The sequence below is a fragment of the Trachypithecus francoisi genome, unplaced genomic scaffold (assembly GCF_009764315.1).
Source record: "Trachypithecus francoisi isolate TF-2019V2 unplaced genomic scaffold, Tfra_2.0 Lachesis_group6, whole genome shotgun sequence".
NCBI lineage: Eukaryota > Metazoa > Chordata > Mammalia > Primates > Cercopithecidae > Trachypithecus > Trachypithecus francoisi.
Window position 1 is genome coordinate 53811645 of NW_022681471.1, and position 17364 is coordinate 53829008.

General features: G+C 41.6%; 1 protein-coding gene and 1 long non-coding RNA gene across 9 annotated transcripts in view; one reads left to right on the forward strand and one right to left on the reverse strand.

Annotated features, from left to right (window-relative positions):
- Positions 1 to 12023, reverse strand: part of DIAPH2 (diaphanous related formin 2) — a 947390-nt gene extending 935367 nt beyond the window's left edge. For 2 of the 5 annotated variants that reach the window (XM_033201829.1, XM_033201826.1), the window contains exon 1: positions 11500 to 11914. In XM_033201829.1, the coding sequence (XP_033057720.1) occupies positions 11500 to 11631 (132 nt within the window). In that variant the 5' untranslated portion in view covers positions 11632 to 11914. Of the gene's footprint in view, positions 1 to 11499 lie in introns of all 5 variants that reach the window. The other 3 variants (XM_033201828.1, XM_033201827.1, XM_033201830.1) reach the window with 2 other exon arrangements.
- Positions 10238 to 16043, forward strand: LOC117078304. 4 transcript variants are annotated; one of them, XR_004434968.1, is made up of 3 exons: positions 10238 to 11507; positions 13967 to 14060; positions 15359 to 16043. It is a non-coding gene; the product is annotated as an uncharacterized LOC117078304 (long non-coding RNA). The 4 variants fall into 4 exon arrangements; XR_004434969.1 differs by having other exon boundaries at positions 10238 to 11006; XR_004434971.1 differs by lacking the exon at positions 10238 to 11507 and adding an exon at positions 11993 to 12092.
- Positions 16044 to 17364: the final 1321 nt, after the last annotated feature.

Consider the following 17364-nt stretch of genomic DNA (forward strand, 5'->3'; position numbering starts at 1 on the left):
CCACCCAAGAATCAGGATGACGCAGAGGAAGCCAGCACTCCCTAGGGCTCAGACCATTACCTTCCGTACAATTCATAAAAGAATGTTGGTGTGGCCTTCACTAGAGTAGGCTAACCCAGACTCCAGAAACAGGACAATAAAGTTAACTGGGATATTCACTCTTTAGCATTCAGCCTTAAACAATCATCTTTCATAATTCCAACTTTTTGTCTAACTGGAATCCAGAGGTCTTGTATTTATGTTAGGGTAGATGTATTACAGCTTTCAATAAACTTTGACTCCCAGTATGCCAGAACTAAATGGAACTTTGTAGATCATCTATTTCGATTCCCTTATTGTACAGAATAAACCGACACCTAGACAGAAGAACAATAAATGACTTGTCCAGAGTCACATTTTTAAAAAGTAGTCGGTTTATCTCCATATGACCTTTTTTTAAAATTTTTATTTTCTTTTAGAGTCAGGGTCTCACTGTCACCCAGGCTGGAATGCAGTGGTATGATCACAACTCACTGCAGCCTCAACCTCCTGGGCTCAAGCAATCCTCCTGCCTTTCCCAAAGTGCTAGGATTACAGGCATCAGCCACTGCACCCAGCCCAACCTTTTTAAATAACCAGAAACAAACTCCTAAAAAACACTTACTAGGATCAGTTAAATATCCTATTTAGCTTATTTCAATTCTATATAGCATATTAAAAACTTTTAGATTCCATAAAATACAATGTAGGCATCTTGAAAAACATGAAGTGGTGATGCTAAGATCAAAATGAAGTTTCGACTAGTTCATAACTACATGGTGATGAATGAGGATAAGAAATGCTTTAAAATAAATCTCTGTCACATTCAGTAATTGATTTAACATCCAACGGCCATCCTTCTGCCTGTTATCTCCGTGGTCAGACAATAGGATACACCATTGATAACAGTCACAGAATCAGTAAAAACAACAAGAAATAAGATGTCCTTCAGAGTTATAAACATGCAAGTAGTAACATTATTTAAGGAGGAGAGAGGAGGTTGAAAGTAGGGACTTGTAACATACCTTGATCTACAATTAGCTATAACAGAACCCATAGGAAGAATGTGAAAAATTGGGCCCAGAGCCCTACACAGTTCCTACTGTAAAGTGTAACTAATACCCCAGTTCCATTTTGCACAGAGATAATGGCCATTTAAAATCTAGTATTTTGTCCCAGACCGACTCAGCTTATTTAAAAATGTAGGATTTGGCTCTCATGGGAACTTACAAGACCATCTGAATGCAGTTTGATGAAGCAAGTATAGGTTGTAATGAAGAAACCTAAGAATTTGAGATAAGAGAATACAGGGAAGCCCTACTTTCGTAAAACAAACACGTGAAAATCTGAACTGCCAGCATGGATAAAATCCAGGCCATTTTTGAATCATAAACTTATTCTTTCCTGTAATAGCTTGTTTAAAGACCATTAGCGCCAGGCATTGTGGCTCATATCTGTAACTCCAGCACTTTGGGAGGCCGAGGCAGGCATATCACTTGAGGCCAGGAGTTCAGGACCAGCCTGGCCAAAATGGCAAAACCCCATCTCTACTAAAAATACAAAAACAATTAGCCAGGTGGGATGACGCACACCTGTGATCCCAGCTACACAGGAGGCTGAGGCAGGAGAATCTTTTGAACCCAAGAAGCGGAGGTCGCAGTGAGCCGAGATCACGCCACTGCGCTTCAGCCTGGGCAACAGAGCAAGACTCTGTCTCAAAAAAAAAAAAAAAGATCATTAGCTAGTCAACCAAAGTGGGGGTGGGGAGGTGGAGAATGTAAATTAATGCAATGTCAATGAAAAACAAGCTAAGGGCACCCTAAGAAATTTATTTTCACTCACAAATATTTTATGTACACATGGATTCTTCTGAAAAACGTTGATTTTGTAATGGCAGGTACTAGACTGCAGAGCATATTATTAGAGGAAATGCCTCTGCCAAATTTATTTTAACCCATCTTAACTTTCTATATGTTCTTGCCCTGTATCATGAGCAATGAAAGTGGAAATAAGTATGGTACAAACTTCAGAAAACAACGCAGCTGGGCACGCTAACTCATGCCTGTAATCCCAGCACTTTGGGAGGCCCAGGAGGGCGGATCACTTGAGGTCAGGAGTTTGAGACTAGCCTGGGAAACACTGTGAAACCCCATCTCTACTAAAAATACAAAAATTAGCTGGGCGTGGTGGTGCATGCCTGTAATCCCAGGTACTTGGGAGGCTGAGGCAGGAGAATCGCTTGAACCCGGGAGGCGGAGGTTGCAGTGAGCAGAGATCGGGCCACTGCACTCCAGTATGGGTGACAGAGTGAGACTCCATCTAAAAAAAAAAAAAAGAAAGAAAAAATGCAGCCTAGATAATGTGTAACCATATGAAACTCTGTGAAACAATTATGTCAAGAAAATTGCTGAAAGGAGTGCAGAAAGGGAAGAGCCTAAGTTGGGGAAGATAATGAACATATTGAACTACAACCTAGGCCCTCAAGGGCACAGCCATCTACATTTGAAGATTTCAATAATTCAAAAGCAAAAGTAATCAGGTATAGGATATTACATAGATACACATCTTACATTCTTTTCTCAGAACCAATGACAAATAAGAAATCCCTACTCAAAATGAAGTTTCGCTCTTGTTGCTCATGCTGGAGTGCAATGGTGCAATCTTGGCTCACTGCAACCTCTGCCTCCTGGGTTCAAGCGATTCTTCTGCCTCAGCCTCCCAAGTAGCTGGGATTACAGGCACCTCCCACCATGCCTGGCTAATTTTTGTATTTTTAGTAGAGATGGTGTTTCACCATGTTGGCCCAGCTGGTCTCAAACTTCTGACCTCAGGTGATCCACCCGCCTCAGCCTACCAAAGTCCTGGGACTACAGGTGTGAGCCACCGTGCCCGGCCTCCTTGCTGAATTTCTTATCAGATATGAGACTAAAATCCATCTGGTTTTAAATGTAGTAGCTAGCCCATATGGCACTTCTGTGTGAATCAGAAAATGTGGCCCCAGGAAGACATAGTCTTGGAACTGGCACATGATTTGGTAAGTGGTGTGGCCTCTATGGTCTTACACCTTTGATCAGGGCCCACCCATATGTACTGACCTGGTCTCTGTTATACATATACATTATTAAAGCTCACAATGCAAGTGTACAGGCTATACCAAGTCTTGCTATCTACATATAGAATCTTTGTAAACAGTTTCAGCCAGCACAATAGACTACTGAGCATTTAAGACTTTATCAGTGATGGCTTTTCAGAGCGCAAAAAACACCACCTCCATAGTTTTCCTCCCTCCCCTGGGCCAAACAAAAGAAGAAATTGCCAGTTGTCTGGCTCTAACAATTATCACTCATCTGTCTGTTTTGAGGAAAACTTCCCAACTGACTGGGTTAGTAAACGGTCAGTCTAGAAGTTGCAGGCTAGAATTACTAGCCTAAATCTACTTGAGTCTACAGTTAGTGAAATTATTTGCCTATTGCCTCTCAGCACAATAACAGCACTAAACTGCTGTCTGGAAAGTAGTAGTTACACAATTTCTTTAGTAAATCTGTGTGGAGTCTAGGACATTTGCCCAAGTTGATGTCTCATATTTACCCACTCCACCCATCCCCAGCTCCATCACCTCATTAGTGTAGTCTGGTTTTCTGTAAGCCCACAAACATCTCAATAAGGATAACTTCTTTGTAAAGGTTTACTCACCCAAGTATCCAAATTCAGCCACCTAGACTATATCAAAAGGGCTGAAAACAAAGATAGACCAAATTGGTATTTGTTCTGAAATAAAACTAGAGCCAGTAACATAAACTTAGTTGTTTATGGTGGGGTGTGTGTGTCAAAGAGTCATATGAACCCTTTATCTAGAGAAATGAAGAATAATTTTCCTTTGCCTAACTATCTACAGCATTTCCCTGAAAGGAAAATTCTTACACATAAGCCTCACCCCACTTCACAAATTGCAAAATGAAGAATTAGTGATTGCCCAACCAGCGAGTAAAGCCAAAACTAATTTGTTCTATTTTTGATGGTACATAATAGCTGTTCCAAGGAGTCTACCCACCCTCGTATAGTCAACCTTTCCAGATACTTCTACAGAATTAAAGACAGAAGTGAACTTAATTTGGGCTGATGCTTTATGATAGCACTTATGTGGAGTAAATCTGAATAAGATTTTATCAGTAATTTAAAGCTGTATTTGTTTAAGGAGTTCAGTGACATGTACATTAATTAGGTACACATCTGATCAGAAATCTAATTTTTTTAGGCAATCATTAATATTTGATTATGGAATGAATGCTAGATGATACCAAGGAATATGTTAATTTCAATTTTTAAAGATGTGACAGTATGTAGGAGTAAAATGACAAGACATCTGAGATTTGCACAAAAATACTTTAGCAAGGGAAAAATAAAGGATGGATCAAGCAAATGTTGCAAAATGTAGATAACTTCTATCTGGGCAATGGATAGATGGTGGTGGTTCATTGTACTATTCTACTTTTTAGCACGTTTGAAAATTTAAGTTTTGTAAAAAAAAGTCTTATTAACTAGCTTATATTATGAAGTTTAAACGTTTATCTCTTTTACTTTTAGCTTAATAACACACCAACAAATTAATGGTTGGTTAAAATTCCTCTTAATTTTGAGCAGATCTTTCTTGTTAAAGCCTGGATGTCCATGATATCACAGAACAACAAATAGATTATTTGTTGTTAAATAGATTTTTTAAAAGGATTGTACCCAAAATCTCTTCTCCCTTGGGTGAGTGCCAGAACTGCCAGGTGATTGAGTCAACAGCCATTTTGGAATAATTCCTTCCTAATGAAGTGTTGCATGCCTACCAAGCCTGCCTTAATAGTCACCTAGAAGCTTCTCACTCATTCATAGGCCACACTGTATACAGCTGGTGGCCAATATGCTGGTATGTATTTGTAGCAATGTAGCTTACTCTCCTTAAAGCAATACAGTGAAATCTTCAGTAAACCAAAGCCTGTGTAAATGGTGATAAGTAAGAATTTTGTTTTCTACATTCTTTCACGAGAAAGGGACCAATACCTTTCCCTGCCAGGTAACCTCACACAAAGCCAGTTAAATAACAGAATTCAGTTATTTGTTTAAGCTACAGCCAGAGTATATTATTTGGAAACAGATTCAGCCTGATCAGGAAAATAAGTTTTAAATCAGTATGAGTTAATTTCTTTCCATTACTGACATTCACAATAAATAGCTATGTGAAAATATATCTTAATCTTTCTTTAAATGCATCAGTTTTGAGCTGTATCCCACAATGGGTATCTTCACAACATGCCCACTTGGATATCAAGTTTATAACTATATTTTAAGTCACCTGGACATCATAGTTTTTCCCGTCTTGAGGGGGAAAAAAATGTATCAAACACCCCAAATCCAGGAGAAGGAACTGGTCTCTTCTGCATGGTAGACTGGAGTTGGGTCTTCAATAATAACCCCTGTGGTGCTAGTGGTACCTGGTAACATTTAATCAGATGTGCTGATTTATATAAATTAGCCTATATTATGTATGCTGTTATTTACAGTGTTCTTTGAGAGCAGGTTGGAAAAGAATATGATTTCACTTCAGTAACATGTTGCTACTGCTAGAGCTTAATAATATCTAGGTGGATTACAATTATAATTGTTACAAAAAGGAACAAAAGAAGAAAAATTGAATAACTTTTTCACCTTCAGAGTCCCTGAAGCACAATGACTCAGTGCTATGGATAATTTCTATAATGGAGGTAGCTTTTAAACTTATCTCTAAATCAGTCCCCTTAACACTTCAGTGACTCAGTTTCCTTATTTGTACAAAGGCAGTAAGCTGCCTGACAAGGCATAATGTCACAGATATCAAATGGAAGTTTTGATTTAAAAAATTTTAAAGCCTCAAATTGACACAATGAAAGAAAAGGGTAGACTGGTTCTTCAAAAAATTATCATGGAAAAAAATTAGACTCACATCTTATATTCATTCAACAGAATGAAATCTTAGTAAAAGGACAGAATGTATAGTCCTCCAAAGGGACAAATGGTATTGGGGAGAGAATAAGGAATCTTTCAACATATAACCATATCATGGTACTTTATACAATCATAACATTAGCACTGTCAAAATGCAAGAAAGACATTAAACCATCCAACCATAATCATATTTGATTCAAGTAATATAAGGGGTTAATAAAAATGCTGTATATTTGTATAACAACATAGAATTTCCTAATGCTTTCTCATTCATTACTGTATTTTATCTAAAACACCTTGTGAAGAAAATCAGGCAGGCAGCATTATCTCCAACTGGCAGACATTAATCAAAGAGCTCAAACTTCTGGTGCTAAATGGCTCATCACAAATCACAGGCAAATAAAAGATAGATGGGACATTGGAACCCAGGTCTTTTGGTTCTCCATTCTCTATTCTTTTGCCAATAATCTGAAGTCTCCTGCTAATAACAGTAAAATGTTACTTGGCTCATCATTGTTGGTACTGTTTCTGTGCTTGGAAGTTTAGGCTCTGACATCACAAGAATTCAAACAAGCGGGAAGGTAGAAGAGTTCTCACAGCCCTGAAGAAGTTTACTGAGTTTCAAAATTGGAGAAAAGACAAAGAGGAATATATTGATAGGTTCATAGGTTCATTTGAAGGAGTACATATACTTTAAAAAAAAAAAAAAGCACATACAAATAAACATTTTTTTTAAAAGCCTCTTTTCACCAGTTTGCACTCTCAAAACATCTGATACATAAGGGAAAAAATCCCCAGCTAATAATTATTTACTGAGTAGTTTTGCATCCAAGCACCGGCCTGCCAGGTTTTCAAGAATAGACATAAAATGGGACCCGTTCCCAGAGGCAGTTTAAAATCTTTGCAGAGACAAGATCGGCATGTAACATTCAGACTCATGACAGTTATGAGTCCACAAGAAGGAAAGCCCTCACTAAACTGAAGTAATCGGTGAAGGTTTAATGGAAGAGTGAGAGAATATTGAGACTTGAGCTGGGCTGTGAAAGGGGGTAAAAGTTATAAAAGAGAAAGGGGTGGACATTTCAGATTTGGTGGGGATGTTCAGGGTGGGTGGTACTAAGGAGAGGCAATGGAGGTGGCAGAAGGAAACTGAGGTGCAGAGAAAAACGCCTAGTAAATGGATGAGCTGGTAAATGGATGAATGGATGAGCTGCAACTGGAATCCAGGTCTCTACACATCAAACACTCTTTTATGCCACTCTGCTCCTTCTAAATGGTATTCCTGCCTCCATTCTAGCATGCCTTTCTGAGAAATTCTCCAAAGTACTACATTTTTTTCTGAAACGCAAATCTGATCAGGTCATTCTCTGCCTTAATCTCTTCAATGAGCTACCCCTACTTTCAGAAAGAAGTTGAAACTCTAACAGGGCATACAAGATCCATCATGATCCAGACCCCGTCTCTTTTCTACCAAGTTCACCATGTGTACCCTTTGTTTCAGTCACATTCATCTAAATGAACTTCATTGGATATGCACCCTTATCTGTTTACCTTTGTATAATGTCGTTTTTTCAACCTAGAATGCCTTTGCCTCACCTATTTTCTTCAGCCTTGCTGCAAATGTCACCTACTATGATAAGCCTTTTCTTACTCAAGCATGCAATTCTATGTTGATGCCTCTCCATGACCACACCCCACCATGCATATTCCTATAGAAACTTATCACACTGTTTTTTTTTTTTTCTTTAAAGAGATGGATTCTCTGTCACCAAGGCTGTAATACAGTGGTATAGTCATAGCTCACTGCAGCTTCAAACTCCTGAGCTCAAGCAATCCTCCTGCCTTAGCAGCCTGTGTAGCTGGGATTATAGGCACAAGCTACCAGGTCTGGCTCACATCGCATTTTAAGCATTAATTAACTTCCCTGTCTGTCTCAGTAGACTACAAGTATCTTTGTATCACCAACCCTTAGAATTATGCCTAGTACACAGTAGGTACTCAGTAAACCTGTATTGCATAAATGAAATCATTGTTGCTCCTCCCTTATCATTAATAATCAAGACTGGGTGCAGTGGCTCACGCCTGTAATCCTAGCACTTTGGGATGTGGAGGTGGGCGGATCACTTGAGGTCAGGAATTCGAGAACAGCCTGGGAAATATGGTGAAACCCCATCTCTACAAAAATACAAAAAAGATTAGCTGGGTGTGGTGGTGCACACCTGTAATCCCAGCTGCTCGGGAGGCTGAGGCAGGAGAATCGCTTGCACCCAGGAGGCAGAAGCGGCAGTGAGCTGAGATCACACCACCGCATTCCAGCCTGGGCAACAGAGCGAGACTCCGTCTCAAAATAAATAAATAAAAACATAATTTATCCAGTTGTAAACAAATCACCAAATACTCAGGAAGTTACATAATAACCAGAAAAATTAACAAATTTGACTTTACTGTTTGAAGAACCAAAGGCTTCAGAAGTTATGCAGAAATACAAAGTCAAAAATGCAAAAACATCAAATACTGTTAGGTCACTCTACACTACCGTGTGGTATGGGGGGGGTGCAGTGTTATGCATCAATATTGGCCTCTCTTAATGGCTACGTCACTGCCTTAAATAAGTGGGACTCAAGAGGCAGTTCCTTCATAACACTTACAGAGCTTTCTCTTCTACTCAATTTAACAAAATGCATTCCATGGTTGACATCAAATTACAAATTAATCTAAGATTCATGCTGTTTGATGACATGTTGCAATCTGGGACTAACCAAAATAGTTACATAAAATCCAAAACTCTACTACTAATGCATTATTCAAAATGTGATGAGACCAAGACAGGAATGCCTTATTTTAAAAGAATCAAAATGAAAGGGTCATTATGAGGATGCTTATATGAAGAAAACTGGAGTGAATTTCATTAAATTTTTATTTAAGTAATCTTAAATAGAAATCATTACAATGTTGAAATGCCACTCTGAAAAAGTTCTCACTAATACTCATTAAAAAGTTGAGGATATAAATGAAAGCAGTTCCTCTCCACAGACAATATGCTTTCCAGCCTGACCAACATGGTGAAATCCCATCTCTACTAAAAATACAAAAATTAGCCAGGTGTGGTGGCACGTGCCTGTAATCCCAGCTACTTAGGAGGCTGAGGCAGGAGAATCGCTTGAACCTGGGAGGCAGAGGTTGCAGTGAGCCAAGATCGCGCCACTGGACTCCAGCCATAGCGACAGAGCGAGACTTCGTCTCAAAAAAAAAAAAAAAAAAAAAAAAAAAGAGAGAGAAGAAAAGAAAAAAGAAAAGAAAATACGCGTTCCATTTCCGTTTCTCCAGATTTCTGAGGAACTAAATGAAAACAACCAGACTACATAAGCCTTATACCTTATGAATCCATTATACTAGAGCGACTGAATTAATTTCCCTCTGTAGTGGAAATTTTAATCTAAGCTATGTAGACAGTGAGTAGTTAACTTCTTTTTTACCACCACAAGAATCTGTTTCAATATCAATCACCTATGTGGTCAATGCCATTTCCCTTGACCACACAGTGGAATCTACTGTCCTTTACTTTCTATCTTTTGTAATGCTATAGTTCTTACTCTTCCATAGGTAATGGATGCCTTTGAAAAACTGATGAAAGCTATGGGGCCCAGAAAAATAAATGTACCCATATACACTCAAATATTTACATACAATTTCAGGAGTTTAAGAACCTCTATCCCCCAAGATCACCTACACAAATAATTTCTATCACCATATGGCTCTCTTTTATAATCCCACACCACAACTCCTTTACACTCATATACACACACAAATTAAGGACTAGTTCAGAGATTATTAACATAATACTCAAAATAATAAAATTTCATCTAAGTAAAGTTTTATCTTACTAGCAAACTTCTGAGAGTCCCAGATGAATTCTTTCCTGAAAAGTTTACTAAATCTTACTGTTTGGTCAACTTGCTTGCCTTAAAATGTGCCACAATGTCTTCCTAAATTTGTTTTTGTTAACTCTGACACATCTGCTTGTAAAATCACATAAGGCTCAAAAGTTACGTTCGAGCAAAAAAAGAAAATTCATGTCAATATTAAACTCTTGGATTCAAATATGTGTTCTACCGTATCAAGCTATGTTCAACACGGAACAGTGAAGTTAGCTAGGAACTGAAAATGATACAATCTCATAACTATCTAGTTACCTTGTCAAAGCAAGTAAAACATAAAAGATGAAACAGGACAAATGGCTAAAGGGAAGAGAAGAATATAATCAAGGTGTTACTACTAACAGAGATAAGTGTTTTGTTTTTTTTGTTTTTTTTTCTCGAAAGCATACTTGTTTTAAAAGTGGCAGATTCTTGCTAGATGTACCAAATCATTTGTGGAAAGTATCAGTTAACTTTTTACTTAAATTTTAATCACTGATGAAGCCACAGTTTTGTACTGGATCCAAACCAAATGGCCAGATGCCACAAGAAACGGCTTTATTTGTATGTCACCCTCTCCTTGTCTATTACAATCAAGTTGGTAGTTAAAGCTGAAATCTATACATTCAACATGTGGCTTGTGCTCCAGATCTGGACTAAGAATACAGCTATAAGGAGTATCTGCTGAATTTGTACAGGAAAACCCTTTCCCCTCACACCACCCAAATTACAAAGTTTACAAAAAGCGGAACCTTTCTGAGGAGTTGAGGAAACTCCAGTATTTCCCAATGCAATACAAGGCCTCATCGATTTCATTCCTCTGCACATTCAGTGGCAGGAAATGGACTGCTACCACCGGTTCATACTATCAGCACAGTGAGATTTGCACAGTTTGTGCCTACTGCTTTTGAGCGTTCTTAATCAACTAAGTGGAAGTACTGTATGACTATGCCTATTACACACACTCGACAGTTGGTGGTACCTCACTCAGCCTCCAACTCCCACGCGCCCCCACCCTTCCAAAGAAACGTTTCTTGGGAGAGCACATGGAGAGAAGCGAGGAGGAGGAAAAAGGCACGTAGGCGCCTCTTCCTGAGATTTCTGGTAAAGTAGAAAGACTGGGAACATAAATAGTGCTCTTCTTGATTTGCATAGCTGTAGGTGGGCTCCCAAGGACTTGGAATAAAAAGGAGGGAGGTTCCCCTGCCCCGGACCCTACGCGTTAGGAGGCAAAACAGCAACTGACAAGAGGTGGGAGGAGAATGGAATCGCGCAAAGGTTTGCGCCCACAAGTTAGACAAACAACAGCCCTACCCAGTACTCGGGGTGTCCCCAAGTTGGGGCTGGGCCTTTCTCCTTCCCGCACCGCCTCCCGGGCTGACTACAGTGAGAAAGGGGTTAAGTAGAGAAGGGGTGCTCTTCCGCCCCCACGCCGTCTCCGCGCCTCGGCGTGGCCACTCCTTTAGCGGCTCCCCGAGTTGCACAGCGAGATCGCGGTCATCTTGGGAGGGGGCCCGGGTGCCCCCATGTTCAATGGCAGGAGGATCCCGGGGCTCTCCCTGTCCCTAAGGCCGGCGCGGGCTGCGGGAGCACTCACCAATTTGGGTTTGTTTTTCGTTTCCTCTTCATTGGCGGCCCGGTTCCCCGCGCTCCGCTTGTTGCTCCGGCCCCCACCGGGTTCCTCGCTGCCGCCTCCCGCTCCCGACGCCGCCGCCCCGGGCTGCTCCATCTTTCTCCGGCCCTGTCACCTGTGCCCTGTAACCCCACCTCTCCTCAACTGAGAAAGCACCTCGGGGCGCTCACACTGCCCCGCGCTGACTCGGCTGCACCTCTTCCTGAGGGAGAGAGTGTCTGCCCGGGAAGCTGCCGATTTCAGGCCCCCGGGACTCCAAGCTCCCAGGCACCCCCGACGCAACCACGCCGTTGCCACTACTCGGCGCTGGGGCAAGCCCTGCCCCTGAGCAGTTGCAATTACCACGGTCGCCGCCGCCCTCAGGGCGGTGTTTAGGGTGGAGGGAAAAGTAGGTGCCTATCTCTTTAAGAGGGCCTCAACACACGTGATTCTTCAAAGTGCCCGCATCGGCCGCCCGGGCCCGCAAAGCTGCTTCCTACTCCCGGAGCGTAGCCGGCCCCAGCTACTGAGCATGCCCGGCGCGACGACTGGAGCCTAACAGAGGACTTTCAGCTGCGGTTAGGCACTGATTTCACTTCCTAGTGGGCCAGCGAGAACAGGGAGGGAACTAGTCAGAGAAAGGAAGGGTAGCCCATTTTAGAGATGGGGAAACTGAGGCCCGGGAGGATCCGCCTGTAAGTTTCACTGGAGGGTCAACCAGAGTATCAGCTTTAACTTCTGTGGGCCAGAGCACCTTCCCTCCCTGAGGCCTCTCGGGGGTGTGGTCCTGCTACACTGTGTGGAAAGACTTGATTGGCAAGGGAACTGGCATCCTATAGGAAAACCACCCGGAGTGCTGATTAATTGCCTCGACAGACTGTGTGGGTCAGAGTGGGAAGAGTGAGTGCTTTCTGTTGCTGTGATTACGTTGTGACCGAAGAAATACAGTTGTTCCTTTATTCCCATGCTGCAGGGTTGTTGAAGCAGCAGGCGCCCACCGCTTAATCCCTAGGGGATTGTTAGGCGCTTTAACCAAAACACTCATATACAGCTAGCAATTGAATTGAGTGCTGTTTTCAGTTTCCCGAACTAGTTTAGAGTTGTTGTGGGGAGTGAATAAGATCATGTGTGTCAAAGCTTGGTTGTAAATGAAAATCCCTAGACAAATGCTAGGTGTTTTTGTGCAGCAGCAGCAGCAGCAGGGCACTATTGGGACGATAGTCTTAAGTCCTTGCGTCATACCTAGCATTTTGTCCTCAGGACAAAATACAGTACCCACACTGTATTTCTTCCATCGTCTTTAAATGATGCCCTTTAAAAGTAAAGGTACACACTGAGAGCATTAGAGGGGTTGGGTAAGATTTGAATGAACCACCATTATAGAATAGGAGCACATATGCTAGGAAAGCTACCTATAAAGTAAATTTAAATATGAAATCTATAAACATGCCATACATCTATTACTGAAGATATCTCCAGACTATGACTCCTTTTGACCTTCTCCCCTTCAGCCTAAATTTAATATGCTGAATGGAATTTGTATCTGAACATATTTATTGAGAGTGCATTAGGATGCATTTGACCATGCTACAGGTGCGAGGAGACAGCTAACTTGGGCAGTAGAATGAAAAGAACACCAGATATCTGAAAACAGCTTTAATTCCAGCTTTGTCATTGTCATTAACTTTCTTTTTTTTTTTTTTAATTTTGAGCCAGAATTTCCCTCTTGTTGCCCAGGCTTGAGTGCAATGGCGCAATCTTGGCTCACCGCAACCTCCGCCTCCCGGGTTCAAGCGATTCTCCTGCCTCAGCCTCCCAAGTAGCTGGGATTACAGGCACCCGCCACCATGCCCAGCTAATTCTGCATTTTTAGTGGAGACGGAGTTTCTCCATGTTGATCAGGCTGGTCTCAAACTCCTGAACTCAGGTGATCCGCTTGCCTCAGCCTCCGAAAGAGCTGGGATTACAGGTGTAAGCCACCCTGCCCGGCCGACTTTCTTTTTAACCATGGAGGTGTGACTTCTCTACTCCTAAGGTGGCAAGCTACCAAAGGACAGCAGAGAAGAGGGAATACATGCTCCCAAACAGGGTGGTTAAGGAGCCACATGGTACATTTGCTTTGTTGAAGTTTCCGTTTTACTGAAAATTTAGTGTATATTTTGAATTCAACTCACTACATACACACACACACAAACACAATTTATATAAATGTCTCTTCTCCTGAAACATTGAGTCAAAGTGGATGCTTCAGAAAGACGTGACCTGTGTAGCCAATGCTTGCATATAATTCCTGTTTGAGCCATAGGTGTGGTCCATAGCTGAGGGCCCTCCAAGCGCAAACAGGGTTCAATAATCTGCCCAGTAGATATTTCTTCAACTCCTTAGAGTATACTAGGAGATACAGAGTGTCATGAGTAAGAAGAATGAAGATGACACAGTTTCTGCCTTTTAGAACTTTCAGAGCCTACTGGGAGAGACAGACCATTAAAGAACTGCACTGCACTACAACAGATGTGAACAGGAAGCCTTTGAAGCACATGAAAGAGGTAACTATCGGAGTGTCAGAGGCTCAGGGACACCTTCCCAAAGAAGATGATGTTTGAACTGAGTCTTAAGGGTCTGATTCAAGTTAACATTTGTTGGCAGCCTACTAAGTGTTAGGTACTGTGCAAGGCATCAGGAGTACAATGGTGAACAAGACAGACATGATTTGCTCTTAGGGAGTTTTCACGCTATCGGGAAAGATAAATATATATGACGGAGTTTCACTCTTATTGCCCAGGCTAGAGTGCAATGGCACGATCTCAGCTCACGGCAACCTCTGCCTCCCAGGTTCAAGCAATTCTCCTGTCTCAGCCTCCTGAGTAGCTGGGATTACAGGCATGTGCCACCACGCCTGGCTAACTTTGTATTTTTAGTAGAGACTAGGTTCCTCCATGTTGGTCAGGCTGGTCTCGAACTCCTGACCTCAGGAGATCCACCCGCCTCGGCCTCCCAAAATGCTGGGATTACAGGCATGAGCCACTGCGCCCAGCCTCGGGAAAGATATTAAAAATGTATTAAGCAATTACAAGGCAAATAAGGACAGTGAAGGGCATTCAGGCAAAGGAAATGACAATAGCATGTGCAGAAGCCCTGTGGTTAAGAAATTGGTGGGGAGCTGGGGAGACTGTTGGCAGGAGAAGAAGCAGAACAGATGAGGAGTTTCCAGATTGAAGTCCCCTACTTAATAAGTTTCATTACTGTTGTTTAAAAAGTGGAAGGGGGTCAGGCATGGCGGCTTACGCCTGTAATCCCAGCACTTTGGGAAGCTGAGGTGGGAGGATCACCTGAGATCAGGAGTTCGAGACCAGCCTGGCCAACATGGAGAAACCCAGTCTCTACTAAAAATACAAAAATTAGCAGGGCATGGTGGCAGGTGCCTGTAATCCCCCCCTACTCAGGAGGCTGAGGCAGGAGAATGGCTTGAACCTGGGAGGCGGAGGTTGCAGTGAGCCAAGATCATGCCACTGCACTCCAGCCTGGGTGACAAAGCGAGACTCTGTCTCCATAAAAATAAAAACTAAAAAGTGGAAGAGCAGAATAGGGAGGCCATTGTAATATGAATTACCTCTGTTTAGAATGTATAAATAGACTTGAAAATGTATTGATATTATTTTGAATGTAAGGTTGGGTTTCATCATCCTCAGGCCGGGTTAATCTACATTTCATATCCAGTTAGAAGTACACATAAAAGATCCATAATCTTTTCTGCAAAAAATGAAAAAGTTTGTCCCTGATATGGCTTACATTTGATTTTCTTGTGGTTATTTTGGCCCGTCTTAATTCTTGATGTTTTTTTCAGCATTTGTTCCAGTTAATGTAAACAGTGGTTTAAAACAAGCAAAAACTTTTCCTTCAGGCTTCAGGGTCATTGGCCTGGCAGAAACTGACACAGGAAAGGAGCCACTGCTCTCAGTAAGGATGCTTTGTCCACTGATTATGAACCAAGCACCTCACCAATTGTGGCCCTACAGCTGATCTCTCCGCATCTATAACCCTTTATTTTTACCGTCCTGGGTCACACAAATAGGTTGGTGGATGGAACATCTCTGATGCCGAAGAAGGAAGGAGGCTACCATCATCAATTGGGATATCAAAAATTAAATATATGTTAGAACCACTGACCTTGTGGTCTCTCCCTCTGGATTCTCATGAATGTGGCACCGAATCAGCATTTAAAAGCCAGCCCTGGGGGAGACCAACAAAAGGCTACTGGGCTCTGTCTTCAAACTGACCTTAGAGTCATCTATTACCCCTGAGGATTTCTGACCATCCTGATAGTACCCCTCTGAGTTTCTATGTCTCCCTTCTGTGGTGTGTTCTCATCTAGACAGTCTGCATCGTTCATAGATGAAACATGGATTTGAAAAAAATAAGAACCATCTTCAAGGTCGCAGCAAAATGTTTATGCATTAAAGTATTCCTAAGAATAAGCAGGTATTACCAAGTATATACTACCTGGTTAACACCAAACTAGATGTCCTGCAGATTTGAAAAAAAAAAAAAAAAAAAAAAATGCCCGACATTCTGCTATAACGTCATATTGTCTTTGCCAAAGAATCTCCTGTTTTGCGGAATTGCACACCTAAGATAGCAGGGCTTATGGGGAAAATATGGTTAGGGAAGACCACTTAAATCCAATGCAACTTTCTAGTCAGAGCACTAATGAAAACAACCATCCTAATAAAAACACACAGATAAATCTCCACTGGCCTTTGCCCCAGCATCACAGTCATCAATCCTTGGTAGCTTTTATGCTTCCTCCTTCCTGATGTGGATCCTCAAGGGCATTCACTTTTAATAGATGCCATTTTCATCAGAATTAAAAATCTAATTGAGGAGTAGTCAGCTTTTTAAAAACACATGGTGAAAGGTCGTCACAGCTTCATTAGCACGGGACTCACAGCTTCACCAGATAGTTTAATGTTGTTAAAAACTTAGAGGTTGTAGACACTAAACCAGTCACTACTTACACTGAAGGCAGAGCTTTGTGCAGGATTCTTCACTTTTTCATAAAAGTCTTCATATACTGCTAAGACTTCTTATTTGTGAGGAAGTTTGCTTCTGATCACTTCAAAACAAAGTGCTGGCTAGGCACAGTGGCTCATGCCTGTAATCCCAACACTTTGGGAAGCCAAGAGAGGAGGATCACTTGAGCTCAGGTTTGAAACCAGCCTGGGCAACATAGTGAGACTTCGTCTCTACTAAAAATTAAAATTAAAAAATTAGCCAGGCCTAGTGGTGCACACCTGTAGTCCCAGCTACTCAGGAGGCTGAGGTGGGAAGATGGCTTGAGCCCGGCAGATTGAGGCTGCAGTGAGTTATGATCACACCACTGCACTCCAGCCTGGGTGACAGAGCGAGACCCTGTCTCAAAAAAAAAAAAAAAAAAAAGTGCTATGAAAATTCACACATGTATCAACTAGACTGACACATTATTTTGACATTATTCTGTTTGCCAATTGCTAATATGCTATTTGTGGTACACAAACACTTATAATGAAACAGACTGTACAATGTAAAATCCCTGCCATCATTAGGCCTAAAATCTTGAGAAAATAAGCAAGAGAACTAAGGTATGAAACAATAAGAGAAAATTAGCTGCCTAGCTTGGAGATACTGACTCTAAATTCAGTATAATGTGGTGAAGGAGTGAGATCTGTGGGGCCTAGACTAGATAAAGTTTGCAAGGAGGAGGTAAGACTTGAGCTGCTGAGCTATGAAGCAGAAATCAGACTTGAATAGACAAAGCAAAGAAAGGAAGTAAGGAAAAGACAACATATGGAATAGTCTGGAAAGAATACTGAC